General features: G+C 40.9%; 1 protein-coding gene across 3 annotated transcripts in view; it reads right to left on the bottom strand.

Annotated features, from left to right (window-relative positions):
- Window positions 1-569: 569 nt before the first annotated feature.
- The window catches only part of ATAD2B (ATPase family AAA domain containing 2B), a 111,690-nt gene continuing 96,982 nt past the window's right edge, over window positions 570-15,277 (bottom strand). For all 3 annotated transcript variants that reach the window (XM_068143142.1, XM_068143143.1, XM_068143144.1), the window contains 4 exons: window positions 9,524-10,219; window positions 7,894-8,021; window positions 4,381-4,509; window positions 570-3,203 (listed from right to left, as the gene is read on the bottom strand). In XM_068143142.1, the coding sequence (XP_067999243.1) occupies window positions 3,162-3,203; window positions 4,381-4,509; window positions 7,894-8,021; window positions 9,524-10,219 (995 nt within the window). In that variant the 3' untranslated portion in view covers window positions 570-3,161. The remainder of the gene's footprint in view (window positions 3,204-4,380; window positions 4,510-7,893; window positions 8,022-9,523; window positions 10,220-15,277) is intronic.

The raw sequence follows: 15,277 nt of genomic DNA, 5'->3' as shown, positions 1-15,277 counted from the left end.
ATGAAACTATAGAATCCAAAATATATCATAGTTGGTGATGGAAGTCTACTTAATCCACAAAGTAGACACATGTTAATGGAACCAAACAGGACTTCCCCAATGTCTAAACAACCCAATGTACAAGATACAAAAGATGCAAGTACAAGCCCAAATTCAAGCTTATGTTGCAGTTACAAAATAAGAACAAAACAAATGGCTATCAGCTGCACGGCTGCCATTCAGGAGACTGAAGGGAAAACCAAAGCTGACCCACCAACTTAATTAAAAAACAAACAACAACAAAAAACCACCCAACAACAAAATAACAAAACAGGAAAAAAAGGAAGACAAGATATTACAAAACCCAGTAATCCTATAAATGCATTGGCATATGAGGAAATCAAGTAACAATACAGAGGACACAAAACAAAAAAATTAATCACAGGCAAGATTCAAGCTTGCAAATACAATTAACTCCATAGCCATCAACTTCATCAAAGAGCAACTCCTACTATCTCCAAGACAACCCCACCAGCCCCAGAGAGAAACCTCCTTTCTTCTGGCTGGTCACATTTCATTGACCCCAGCACAAGGACTCACACAGGAGTTTATTTGCAATTTTCATAACAAGAAACAAGGAAGAGAGGTCAATTTGTACAAACTCTTGCCAGTGCTACATGGCAAAAAAATTGAAAACATACAAAGAGTAAACAAGTTTAGACCACATGGATAGATTAACAGCTGTTTAACTCTATAACCACCAGACATCTGTAAAGGAAAACAAAAATTGAAGTGTGGTTATTTGGGCTAGGAAGGCGAGTATATAATTTTTAGGTAAGCTGTCCACTAGAACATCTGGTATCAGCTACATATCTCTAAAACACCATGGCAGCTCCTCAGTTAGTAAAGGTGCCTCTTATGGTTTTCCCCTCAATCAACAACTGACAGTAAAAATTTTCCTTTAGAAACCTGGTCTTTCAGAACCATTTTTAATGCTAGGCAGTAGCTTAAACTTGCTTTTTACACTCACAGGTGACTATAATTCTCAACTGTTTTAATCATATACATTTAATCATCATTTTAAAAAGGTATGCAGTTTTATCTGCCACAAGTGCTGCTGTTACTTGAACAAAAACTTCGAGTAAGTGAAACTGGAATAAATATCTTTAAAAAATTCTGCAGCAAGAACCTGAGACTTGCAAAAACCCCTTTTATCAGAAACTTGCGACAAAAAATCTGCTACATTTTATTTAATCAAATCTTAAAGTCTGTAAGAATTTCCATCAAAATACAAAATGCTGTTAATGTACCAGAGACAAAAATATCTCAAACAGGTATGATGCTAATAAATACTAAATGAAACATGGAAAAAAAAAATCCCATAATCAAATCTGAGATCAAAGAATCTCATTTAAAATGTGGGGTTTTTTCCTGCTTGTTTTTGTTGGTTTTAATCGCACTTTCCCACCTAAAAAATACAGTGTTCCTGCATGGGTTGCATTTAGAAGGTGCAACTTCTAGGTACACGAATGTTTAAAACATGAAGGTACATGAATGCTTAAAACCTTTTTCTGCCATTAGCTATAAAGAATAACAGTAGCATTCAGGGGAGAAGAAGATCTAAGATTGATGCTTAAGCATAATACACAAAGCACTTTGGATTACTGCAGTAGCCCAAGGCCCATGCTTTGTTTCTCTGCAGCACTATACTACTATTAGCCATGGAGGTGGAGACAAGTACCTTAGCTTCAGTTTATAAATGGGAGCAGAGTGATTACAGTCCTCCATAAACACTGCTGGTAACTAAAATACAAAAAGCTGAGGTAGCTCAGTATCTCTGCAGTAGTCCAAGACTGATTTCTCTAATTAAAAACTAATCACACTGTGTTGCATATTTCTGGAAAGACACTTCCGCAGCTATGTAGGGACAGTCACAATGAACGGTTAACGATGGTAACACCAGCCAACTCTAAAACACTTTCCACGTAGGTTGAAAATATAATAGCCCAGGTTAGCATTTTAATGCTGAGCTTGTAATCAAACATGTTTTTCTCGAATCTGCCTAGGCTGTTCTCTCCAGTTGACAGACCGTAAAGGTTGTGAACTACACAATTCAGACCCAGAGAACTTTGGTCCAAACAGATTGATTCAAAAGGCTGTCCTCCAATCCCCTCAGCGTTAACAATGCTTTGCACAAACAAAGTTGTGAAGCCTAGTTTAAGTTTTATTTTCAAGTGATCTTGGGCTCCAGGACTTTGACCAACTCTACCTGCACTGCACAGTCCAAGCTATATTACAAACACAAAACTTCAAAAGGAAGCCTACTAGTATTAAACTTGGTTTTCTTAAAGAACTCGAAATTGAAAGGAAGGAAATGGTGGGAAAATGCTTCACTTTTAGCAATGCAAAAGGAATTTCACCATTTTGGTAAAGTGTGTGGCTTTTTCAGTGTGTCTTAGTTTAGTTCTTCAGAGCAAGACAGGCATTATAGAACCATGACTGGTTGCCACCCAATGAAGAGAGCACAAATCATCCTTTTGGAGATCTTCATTCTGAAGACAGCATTCTAACATTGCCATTTGCTATAATCCAAACCAACTGATGAGCCTTATCTTTCTCAATTGACTAAAAGGCACATTAAAGGCAGTTCTAGAGAGCCTCATCTTCAAATTACTGTACATCCAGTTACTCAAGATTCCTACCACAATGCTTCATTGCCTTCTTAGAACAGATTTTGTTTGTCTGTTACCCCAGAGAAGAGAAATATTGGAAAAACCAAATAAAGAAAGGTTGCCCACTTAAAAATATTCAACTGCGATCTGCTCTTTCCAGTCCTCTTCTATGTGTTGGTCTCCACTTTGTCTGAAGTTTCCCCAAAGATAATGCATGTAGAGAGAACAAGAGCAGAAATGAGAACAGTTTCTGTAGCACCAAAATTTCCAAGCTGTGGCACTGTATTCTTTATTTATATCAGATACAACTATATGAAGTTTTGTTTGGTTCTTGTAGGCTGGTTGGTTTCAGGTACCTGAGACAATAGCACCAAATTCAACAGAAAGAAAAAGAGAGAGCACTTAAGACCAAGGCTCTGCACATACTTGGTGCAAATGGAAACTGAATGGCTCAGAGGACTGCTCTTCCATGAGCAATTTGAGAGGATAAACCCACCCATCCTGATGAGTTCACAGGAATGTTTCAAATACATGAACTGTTCTTTCCATCTCCTGCAAGACACACAGAGCAACAATTACATACAAATTCAGACAGAAGTGACATTATATAACAGCATTTACTAGGACACTTTTTAAAAATCTGAACAAATAATTAATAAAAAAATAGATATTTCTGTTTATTAGCTGCCACATAGTATCAAGATACAGTAAAAGAGGAACTAATTAAAGAAGTATTAATGCAGAAAAGCACTCCTCTATGACAGTCCAGTAAGAAAAGCTAAGTCTATTTGATATGCATTAGGAAACCATTGCAATGGCACACTGCATGAATTCAAGTCTTATGGCACACCTCTGCCATAAGTCACCTTGGTGACTCAGCTGTAAACACCTATCTGCACCATCTGGAGAATCAAAGCGAAGATCAGTTTCAACATGCTCCTGCTGGACGAATGCCTTTTTAATCTACCTAACATTTGGCACAGATCATCAATATATTTTTAGGTGAAGATGCTAGAGGCATAGCACATAAATGGTATGAGAAGTATTTTGTGAAAACTCTACAATATCCCACACTAAGGCCTGTTCAGGTTTAGTTGTAAAATATTCATGGAGAAAAATATTCACATAGTGTTCAGTGATCCAACCAGAAACCAGCAACTACTGTCCATTTTTCAGCAGGGTTGGTTATCAGCAACTTGATACAAACCCATTCAATTAGAACAACGTCAGTTGATACAGACAGTAGGCCTTTGATAACAAACACTTCAGAGGCAAAAGATGATAGTAAAGCAGAGAACTGGCTTGCAACATGCTATACTGGACTGTCTCAAGGGTATACTTAATCTAGAGAAAGTTTGCAAACTTTTAAGGTCTTGTCTGGAAGTCACAAGCAGTGAACTACATGGAGCAGAGGTAGGTAAACACTCTTTTTGGCCTATTTACACAAATGCAAGAGTAACTGTAGTGACTTTGGCTCAGAGTGCCTACAAAGTAGCCATTTTCACTCTGATAGCATGTGCTTCTCCATGCTGCTGTATTCTCTCCTTTTCCTCCTCCACTCTTTTAGGTAGAAAATTATTGCTAGAAATAACCTCCTTTTTTCGGTTTATCGATACCTTCCTCAAAGTTTACTTAAAGCTTTTGCCTGCTAGAACAAACACACTAATAATCAACTTAGTTCTTGAAAAAACACTCACAAGATTCAGAAAAAGAGTAAAAGAAACATCACCTCTATCAGCTGTGATTTGTCATAGTCTCTACGATGTCTGTAGATGCACTGACTGAGGAGTGAATACAATCTCTCAAGTTGGTCAACAGTCAGGTTGTTGCTTTTCTTAACCACCAAATCAAGCAGTTTCTGTTGCAACAACAAAAAGCTAAAGTTAAGAGGTTTTATAATCACCTTTTTGTAACTTTATTTTTTTAAGGGACAAATCAGAAATGCAGTCTCCTTCTGAAGCACTACTTTGGAATGACACACTCAAATAAAATGGACTACACCTGGATATTAGCAAGGCCTTTGCTTCTATGGAGATCCAAAATGGATTCAACATCTCTTTCACTTCACTGCTTATACCCACGCTTTTTTCCTGTGTTAGATTTCATACTCAGTATAGCTGCAACAATGTTTATACTCTCTGAATAATACTTTCTCTTATTTCATCCTAGTCAATAATTAGGACAAAGTAAACCATAAAAACTGCTTTGATAGCTAAAGCAGACATTTTTAAGAACTCACACTGCAATGAAATTCTAAGTACCACCAAATGGAAGCACATTTGGAATTCCACCTATATTGGAAAATGGGACAATAAAAGAAGAGAGAGGGACAAAAAAACATGTAGAACTGCTCATAAACAAAAGGTGAAGTGTGTAGTTTACATAGTAGCTGAGAGTAAAATGTAAGATTTTTTTTTTCCTTTCAACACATTGTTTCAAAAGAGATTATCATCTGTAATCTACTGAACACAGGATCTGAATTTCACAGTAGGTCAAGCTAGTTTCTACTGCAGAAGACAGTAAATATTGCAGTAACTTTGCTTAAACAGAGACAAAACTGAAAGATAATTAACTACTAGGAGTTCAGTAGACAACAAAACCATTGGCACAAATTCCAATTTGCTTTCCAATCCACAGCTCTTTCCACCAAATATACATACAGGGGAAGAGAAAAAGATGTTCACGCCTAATTAGAATAGAATAGAATAGACCAGGTTGGAAAAGACCATCAAGATCATCGCATCCAACCCATCATCCAACACCACCTAATCAACTAACCCATGCAACCAAGCACCCTGTCAAGTCTCCCCCTGAACACCTCCAGTGATGGCGATTCCACCACCTCCTTGGGCAGCCCATTCCAATGGGCAATCACTCCTTCTGTATAGAACTTCTTCCTAACATCCAAGCTGAACCTCCCCTGGCGCAGCCTGAGACTGTGTCCTCTTGTTCTGGTGCTGGCTGCCTGGGAGAAGAGACCATATTCCGCCTGTCTACAACCTCCCTTCAGGTAGTTGTAGAGAGCAATAAGGTCACCCCTGAGTCTCCTCTTCTCCAGGCTAAGCAGCCCCAGCTCCCTCAGTCTTTCCTCATAGGGCTTGTGTTCCAAACCCCTCCCCAACTTTGTTGCCCTTCTCTGGACTCGTTCCAGCAAGTCAACATCCTTCCTAAACTGAGGGGCCCAGAACTGGACACAGTACTCGAGGTGTGGCCTAACCAATGCAGTGTACAGGGGCAGAATGACCTCCCTGCTCCTGCTGGCCACACTGTTCTTAATGCAGGCCAGGATGCCATTGGCCCTCCTGGCCACCTGGGCACACTGCAGGCTCATGTTCAGCCTACCATCGACCAGCACCCCCAGGTCCCTCTCTGCCTGGCCGCTCTCCAGCTACTCTGACCCCAGCCTGTAGCACTGCATGGGGTTGTTGTGGCCGATGTGCAGAACCCGGCACTTGGATGTGTTAAATCTCATGCCGTTGGACTCTGCTCATCTGTCCAGCCTGTTGAGGTCTCTCTGCAGAGCTTCTCTACCCTCCAGCAGATCAAGTCCTGCTCCCAGCTTGGTGTCGTCAGCAAATTTACTGATGGTCAACTCAATGTCCTCATTGAGATCATCAATAAAGATGTTAAAGAGGATGGGGCCCAGCACTGATCCTTGGGGCACACCACTAGTGACTGGCCACCAGCTGGATGTGGCACCATTCACCACCACTCTCTGGGCTTGGCCATCCAGCCAGTTCCTAACCCAGCTCAGAGTGCTGCTGTCCAAGCATTGGGCTGACAGCTTGGCCAGGATTTGGCTATGGGGGACGGTGTCAAAGGCCTTGCTGAAGTGCAGGTAGACTACATCCACAGGCCTCCCCACATCCACCAGGCGGGTCACCTGATCATAGAAGGAGATCAGGTTGGTCAGGCAGGACCTGCCCTTCCTAAATCCATGCTGTCTGAGCCTGATCCCTTGGCCATCCTCTAAGTGCTGTGTGATTGCACTCAGGATGACCTGTTCCATGATCTTGCCTGGCACTGAGGTCAGGCTGACAGGCCTATAATTCCCTGGCTCATCCAACCGGCCCTTCTTGTGGATGGGCACCACGTTGGCCAGCTTCCAGTCCTCTGGGACATCTCCAGTGAGGCAGGACTGCTGGAAAATGATGGAGAGCGGCTTGGCCAGCTCCTCTGACAGCTCCCTCAGCACCCTAGGATGGATCCCATCTGGTCCCATGCACTTGTGGGGATCCAAGCAGCTGAGCAGATCACCAACTACCCCATTTTGGAACAGTGGAAAACTGTGCAGCTCCCTGGCTCCTTCTGCCAGCTCTGGAGGCCAGCTGTCTGGAAGACATTCTGTCCTGCTAGTAAAAATTGAGGCAAAGGTGTTAAGTATCTCTGCCTTTTCCTCATCCCTTGTCATAATGTTCCCCTCCGTGTCCACCAAGGAGTGGAGGTTGTCTCTGCCCTTTCTCTTGCTATTAATGTATTTATAGAAGGACTTTTTGTTGTCCTTCACAGCAGAGGCCAGGCTAAGCTACAAATGCGCTTTTGCCTCCCTAATTTTCTTCCTACAAGACCTAGCAACATCCTTAAATTTTTCACGGGTTGCCTCCCCTTTCTTCCAAAGGTGATACACCCTCTTTTTTTCCCTTAGTTCTATTAAAAGTTCATTAACCATCCAGGCTGGCCATCTGCCCCGGTGGCTCATCTTCCGGCACATTGGCACAGCCTGTCCCTGCGCCTTCAACAATTCTTCCTTGAAGTAGGACCAGCTCTCCTGGACCCCTTTGTTTTTAAGGGCTGTATCCCAAGGAACCTTCTGAAATTAGTTCCTTGAGTAGCCTGAAGTCCGCCCTCCGGAAATCCAGAGTGGAGGTCTTCTTGCTACCCCTCTTAGCTTGGCCAAATAATGAGAATTCAATTATCTCATGGTCACTGGCCCCTAAGCACCCTCCTACCACCACATCGCCCACCAGCCCTTCCCGATTGGTGAAGAGGAGGTCAAGCATAGCCTTGCCCCTGGTAGGCTCACACAGCACCTGGGATAAGAAGCTGTCCTCCATGCATTCTAAGAACCTCCTAGATTGCCTCTTCTCTGCTATGTTAAGATCCCGGCAGATATCAGGCAAGTTGAAGTCACCCATGAGAACAAGGTCAGGCGATCTTGAGACACTAGGCACCCAGCAGTTCCCGAGTAACTGGTATGTCCAATTAACACATACCTGCAAAAAATGCAGGTATGTTCCATTACCTTTAGGCTGTCATGGTCAACAACCACAGAGGGTAAGGGATCCGATGGTTCCTCTGGGACCTGCTCCAAACTTGTGGGTTTTGACTGTTCCATAATGACTTTTCGAGTTTTCTTGCTTTTGAATACCCCTGTAATTTGAAAAACAATTATCAGCACTGTCAGATTTTCAAAATTAACATCTTGTTTCTTCACTTGGGCTCGATTTTGCTTCTTTGGTTTCTTGAGGGTTTTTTTGAGCCAAGCATGCATGATTGTGCACATTATCCATCAGCTTTGCAGGATTCTGAATGTTTACAGGTGCATAAAATCACAGCTCAAGAAACATGCATGAAAGTGGTCATCTTTCAAACTAAGAAAATAAAGTCACAGTTTTCCTATTGTATCATTTTTACTTAGCAGCATCCAATTATACAGCTTCTAAGGGAAGTTCAGACATTAAGCTAATGCTCAAAATCTTTCTGCCTAAGTGGATCAAATACTCATTTTTCTCTCCAAAGTATTCCATGATTTCATCACCATGGTAATTCTAACATCTGCTCTACTCCTCAATCTTCATGCTTTTGTGACACATTTGAGTTTTCTTCCACCTCTGTATTAAAACCGTTGTTCAGTCATGTTCTGGACAACAAGGTATTTTTTAATCTCCTTTCACTGTTTGTCTCCTCAACAATTTATTTTTTTCCTAATAAAGATATACTATATTTAGAATAGTAAATGTCCTTAACACACATCATAGTTCTGATATTTTGACACCCTTTCTTCTACTATTCTCCTTACCCTTAGAGGACATATGTATGTACAAACACAGGCAACATGTATATAGTGATATTCTCATAATTTAGATCTCTCATTAAAGCTCATCTACTTTGTAAATCTCAGTGCTGACTTTTTGAAGTAAAGATTTCATTCCTTCAGATAATTCTGAAATGCTAATTAAAAAGGCAATCATGCATAAGACTTTTATTTCTCTTCCCTGAGGAAACTATGTCTCTTGTCTTCAAAGGACGTGGCCCCTTCTTTTATGCACCACAGAATTTTCTTTCTCCTTTTCTTATCTTCCTGCAGCACTGTTACTGTGTTGACTCCAAAGCCAGATACCTTTTCCAGTAGATAAACAACAGTTTATCTGGCTTTTGCTATGAGTTAAACTGCTTTAACTTTTGCTGTGAGGAAATGTTTTTAAAGGAATACATTCTGTATTTCTATGGTCTCTTATCCAACGTCAGTGATATTACTCTCATGGAATCTCTAATAAAACAAGTTGAAACACATAGATCAAAATACATATAAGATAGAACAGAGACCAAAATATACATACATATATATATGTGCACTTACAGTATTTTTTAGATCTTTAATTGTTTACATGTTATCTCACCATTTACAATATATACCATAAAGCCTATAAAAATAAATAGAACATTAAGTATGGAGATATACTTACTGGCCTAAGATAACATTAAAGAGTGGACTTGTAATTTATGTGGAATTGAATGTTGTAAGCATACTAAAAGATTCAGACAGGAGTTGATAAAATATTACTATATAACTGTAACATAGGCTATTATAATTAAAAATAATTCAACTTGGGCATTAAGATATGGACAGAAAGATTGAAAACAAGCTTTACCTTCTTTATCTGCTTCAGCATCTTTAGTTTCAATGTCTGTGCTCTGCAGTGTTTTTTCATTATTGCTGCAATGTGGTAATTCAGCTTTCACTAGATCAGTTCTTTGACTTTCACTGAAAGCATCTGTTTTCTCCTTTGGCTGATATTCAGATGAAGGTTTTTGCTTGTTACTAGACCCATTGCTGTTGTCACAGGGTGAAACAGCATCAGCTGATTCCATTTTACCATTATGACATGCAGGAACAGGTTTATCCTCTGAGCTGTGTACAGATGTCTCTCCATTCACACAGTCCCCTTTTGATGTAGAGTCCTTCCTTAATTGCTTTTCAGCACTCAGGGTAACTGTGTTGGTTATTAATAGAGATTCATTTGAGCTCTCTTCTTCTGTGGATGCAAAATTGTTTTCCTTTCCTGATGTCCCATTGTTAAGTCTCTGCTCTGCATCTATATCCATAATATCACAAGAGGATTCATCATTCGTTATAGAGAAATCTCCTGTTTCCTCCCCATTCTCCTCAATACAGTGAGTGCTGATCTCTAGCTCTCCATTTTCCAGCAATTTGCTGTCCTCTCCATGATTTTCATCATCAGCAAACTTTGCATCATCTTCATCTTTCTTTAAATTATTGACTTTCCTCTTCTTAATAATGCCTTTGCCCCACTGTGAACGCCGCCTCGATTTTCTCCTTATTCGAACTGAATTACAGAAGAGAAACTTTCAGATGTTTCAGCACTGTTAACTCCTCAGTAAACAAACCAGGATATTAGAATGTGCTGCAATATGCGCAAGGCAATCAAATGCGTTCATATTTCAAGGAAAAAACAAGCTATTGATTTCAAAGTAAGCAAATAACCAATACCAAGGAATTCTAGAAATTTAAGAAGTGAACACTCAGTTGTAAACAATTCCTACTCTGAACCATGGAAACAAGGAAGTCTTGCTAGCCTTTCCTGTTTAATGTATTTTATATATATCCATTCATAGGTAAAACACTAAAAGCAAACAGCTAAGCAGTTATGTAGAGCTCAGTCAGTCATTCTGGTTTGGGTAATGCAGAGTCTAAAGACATTTATTCTCATTTTCCTTTTCTATACCCACAGTAATTTGAAATTGTTAGAAAACCAAACAAATGGAAGTGCAGTCCATGGATTCATAGAACAATTCAAGTTGGAAGGGACATCAGGAAGTCTCTACTTCAACCTATTACTCAAAACAGGGTCAGCTATGAGAGCAGATCAGGTTGCACAGGGCTTTAACCAACCATGTATTGAAATCCTCCATGGATGCAGACTAAGTAGCCTTCATGGACATCCCATACCGATGCATAATTTTCACAACAGTAAAAAGGCTTTTTGCTCTATATCCAGTCAGCACCTCTCATTTCAACTTATATTCATTGTTAGTTCAAATACATCTTTGCTGTTGAAATCAGCTAAACCTCCTCAGTCTTCCATTCATTCCCACCTCTGCACTCAAGTTGACTGCACTGACAATATGCAAGTTGAAAAAAAATTAAGATCTTTGATTTAGAACCAGACCTTTTAGTAACCCTGCCTACAATAAGACCTCAAACACATCCACATCTTTCCAATAAGCCTGTAAGAAGGGAAAGCATAGGCTCTTAAACTACCCTCACCACCAGTGCCTTCCACCCATATTATGCAACTCAACTTGAAGCAACGTGAGTGTATGATCCCCTTTTCGTTATTTCTGCATTTTTCATTTTTCCTATTCCTTGCTGTGCCTTTGAAACACCATAAACTACTTTGTTTTTTTACCAACCTATTTGCAGATAGATACAACTAAAGCACCATTCTGAAAGAGGGTTAGGGGCACATTTACAATACAATCAGCAAATACAGAAGGAAAACCACTCAAACCTAATGCCATTGTCAACATCCTTTTCAACAGCACTAACAAGACACAGCTCAGAAGACTAAGAGAGAGATTAGGACAAACTGAAACTTCTACATTCAAATTCAAGTGGGACTGCTCATAATTTTGCAATATTGCTGAAGTTGCAACCAACTGATTGTAATTGAAAATACCACAGCAAATAGTTTCCAAAGATAAATGAATTTTCTTCCATTTCATAATGAACTCCTTTGCTGAGCAGCTCCATAACGTTCCTGGTATTTGTACATTGCTTTGATTTATGGGCTAAGTGGTAGACCAACCTCACACTGAGTTACACAGATCTTGCTTTGAAGAGACAAGCTCCATGCAGGTACAAATGTTGAGAAACAACTGACAGGTGTTCAGAGAAGCACAGCTGTACTTCAGAATTTCCTCCCATGAGTCTCCCCACACAGAACACGTCCTCCTAGCATTTATTAGTATTCATACTAATAAAAACCACCAATCCACTTTGGGTTTTCACTCACACTTAGTCAACAGAACTCAGCTAATGTAAAATTTTCCCCTCCCCCACAAAGAGAAAAAAAAAAAAACCAACACCACAACCCCACAGCTAACTCAGTCGGAGAAGCAAAAGGAATGTTATTTTTACAAACAAAAATGAACTGCAGGTTATATATATACACAAAATACAGTATTTACAATATATATATATAAATATACAACAACAAAAAAAATACAGGAACAAAACTCCCTCTTCTGGACAGAGGAGGGTTCCCCCTCTGTACTCCCCTCTCTCCCCCTACCTCCCTTTTTTCCCCAAAAAGGGCTATAGAGAGAGAAAAGGTAATTAATAAGGATGAAATTTTGTTAGGCCTCAAAAAGCGCATGCAGTATTAGTGCTTATCTGGTATCCAAGGTCAAACTCTGGCTGCTCAGAAGCAGACAGGCTGGAAAAGCAGGACAGAAACTGAGAAAAATTCCAACTGAACTCAAAGTTGCATTCTACCAATCTACCAATGAAATTAGTTTAGAATATCTGATTGCTTTCATTATTATTCCAAAACATTCAGCCAGAGTGTCCCAGCACTGTCCCTTTCTTAAAGGCACAGCCTCAAACGGTCACACCTTGCTTTATAGAACTTAGTTTCTACAACTCAAACTATTATAATACCAATTATTCACACATGAATATATTCACTTGCCTTCTGAATTGCTGATCTCTCTGTCATCTTCATATAACCTCTATAGATTTGCCAAGAGGAACCATGCTTTGGTTCTAGCTTCTAACTTTTTATTTTGTTTTTAAGACAGTAAAAACCTGTTTAACCACAAGTTGCATCTAACTTATCAGACAGTATTTCTCCCAGAGATGGTCTTGTATAATTAGGAAAGAAATTATGTACTTACTTCAGAAGGACTGCTCCTCTAAGTTTAAGAAAAAATGAAACCTTCAAAAATTCTGAATTCTTGCCCACAAGTTCTGCTTTGAAATGCTCAGGTTAGAGACACCAAGTAATGACAACATCTTCTGGTGAAATAAGCATCCTTATCTAGGGATGCACTCCATTCCTGTCCAAAGCTGAGCACAGTTCTTGCACATTAAAGAAAAGTGACAGCACCAAAACCAACTAACCAACCAAACAAACCCAACACAATATGAAAACACAAAAAACAATCAGATGTTTTCCATATTTTTAAGTGTATCTGGAGGATCTAGAGGTAACTGCAACCTTTGTTTAACATGGTCTCAGGAAAACAGATCTCAAACACAGGTGAATGACACAGGAGCTTCAGAGTTGAGGTACACATTGTTGCTGTCCCCTAAATCTAGCAGTACAGTAACAGAACTGCAGACTATATATAGATTAGCAGTTGTAAAAGGAAGCAGATATATTAGAAGATTCAAAAATTGTTAGTAATTAACATGCACATCTGCCTTAATATGGCTGAACCCTAATGAGAAGCTGTAGCAGTCAAAGCAGATGTTTCTCTTGAAATTTCTGTAGTTTGACTACTACAGTATATTGAGGGTAGAACAGTGTGAGGCTAACAAATTCACTTCATGCAGCAGAAAAGAAGACTCCTATATGTCTCTGCACTGCTTAAAAGTCCATTAGAGAAAGTGAATCCTCTGTCATTAAATGATAAAACTCACATCCATCAAACAGTACATTCTCTGTTGTTATTTCATGAAGAATTCCTGGGGATTAAATCCAAAGGAGCTTCTCATGGCAAGCAAGATCACCATGGATATAGATTGGATAAGGAACTGGCTTGATGGCCGCACCCAAAGAGTGGCTGTCAATGGCTCCATGTCCCAGTGGAGGCCAGTGACAAGCGGAGTCCCTCAGGGATCAGTCCTGGGACCTGTCTTATTCAACATCTTTGTGGGGGACATGGACAGTGGCATTGAGTGCACCCTCAGCAAGTTTGCTGATGACACCAAGCTGTGTGGTGCAGCAGACACGCTGGAGGGAAGGGAGGCCATCCAGAGGGACCTTGACAGGCTGGAGAGGTGGGCACAAGCCAACCTCATGAAGTTCAATAAGAGCAAGTGCAGGGTCCTGCATCTGGGTCGAGGCAATCCCAGGCACAAATACAGGCTGGGCAGTGACTGGCTGGAAAGTAGCCCTGAAGAGAGAGACTTGGGGGTGCTGGTGGACAAAAAGCTCAACATGAGCTCTCAGTGTGCACTTGCAGCCCACAAAGCCAATCAGATCCTGGGCTGCATTAGGAGAAGTGTGGCCAGCAGGTCGAGGGAGGTGATCCTCCCCCTCTACTCAGCCCTGGTGAGACCCCACCTGGAGTACTGTGTCCAGTTCTGGAGCCCCTATTACAAGAGGGATGTGGAGGTGCTGGAACGTGTCCAGAGAAGGGCCACAAGGATGATCAGAGGGCTGGAGCACCTCTCCTATGAGGGCAGACTGAAGGAGTTGGGGCTGTTCAGTCTGCAGAAGAGAAGGCTCCGAGGTGACCTAATTGTGGCCTTCCAGTATCTGAAAGGGGCCTACAGGAAGGCTGGGGAAGGACTTCTCAGGATCTCAGGTAGTGATAGGACTAGGGGGAATGGAATGAAGCTGGAGGTGGGGAGATTCAGGCTAGATGTGAGGAGGAGGTTCTTCACCATGAGAGTGGTGAAACCCTGGAATGGGTTGTCCAGGGAGGTGGTCGAGGCCCCGTCCCTGGGGGTGTTTAAGAGCAGGCTGGATGAGGCTCTGTCCAGCCTGCTCTAGTGTGGGGTGTCCCTGCCCATGGCAGGGGGGTTGGAACTAGATGATCCTTGTGGTCCCTTCCAACCCTGAATGAAACTATGAAACTATTTTATGTGCAGTATCAAGAACCACTTGAAGCAAGGCACATGTTTTAAGTTTCTCTTCCAAGATCAAACCGCTAAACTTCTTTCTGATGTCTTGTGTGTAAAGTAACTCAAAGCCTTGAGAAAGCACTTATCACCAGCAATTTACGCACTCTTCGGCAGCATCCAGGATATATCTGTATCTGCCACAGTAATTTAGCTGTTTCCACTAGCTCCACATTCCTTACCAAGAGACACTGAATAGCCCACTTGAAAGTCTCTGGAGTGTTTAGTCACAAAGTCCCAAACTGCAGTCAGAGATAAGCAGCAAGAAAGAACAGAGCACAGTTCCACAATGGCTTAAAAAGCAAAATGAGGTGCCAGCTTCTACTAACAGACAAAGCCATTTCTCCCTCCACAGCCAGATATAGGATTTCCACTACCTCATTTGTGCTGGCACTACTGTTCCTGCAGTAAAACAGATAGGGGAACTGAATCAGTCTGAAACATTACGTTGGGCTTGTTTTTTTCTGAGTTAGTTTTCAACATCTTCAGTTGAGCCTCCCAACTCATGAATGGCAGTGCTGGCACAGAGGAT

Source organism: Melanerpes formicivorus, unplaced genomic scaffold (genome assembly GCF_026170545.1).
Source record: "Melanerpes formicivorus ecotype bairdi unplaced genomic scaffold, bMelFor1.0.p_v2 SCAF_9, whole genome shotgun sequence".
NCBI classification, from domain to species: domain Eukaryota; kingdom Metazoa; phylum Chordata; class Aves; order Piciformes; family Picidae; genus Melanerpes; species Melanerpes formicivorus.
The sequence above is the reverse complement of the archived record's forward strand: the minus strand, read 5'-3'. Positions and strand labels throughout refer to the sequence as shown.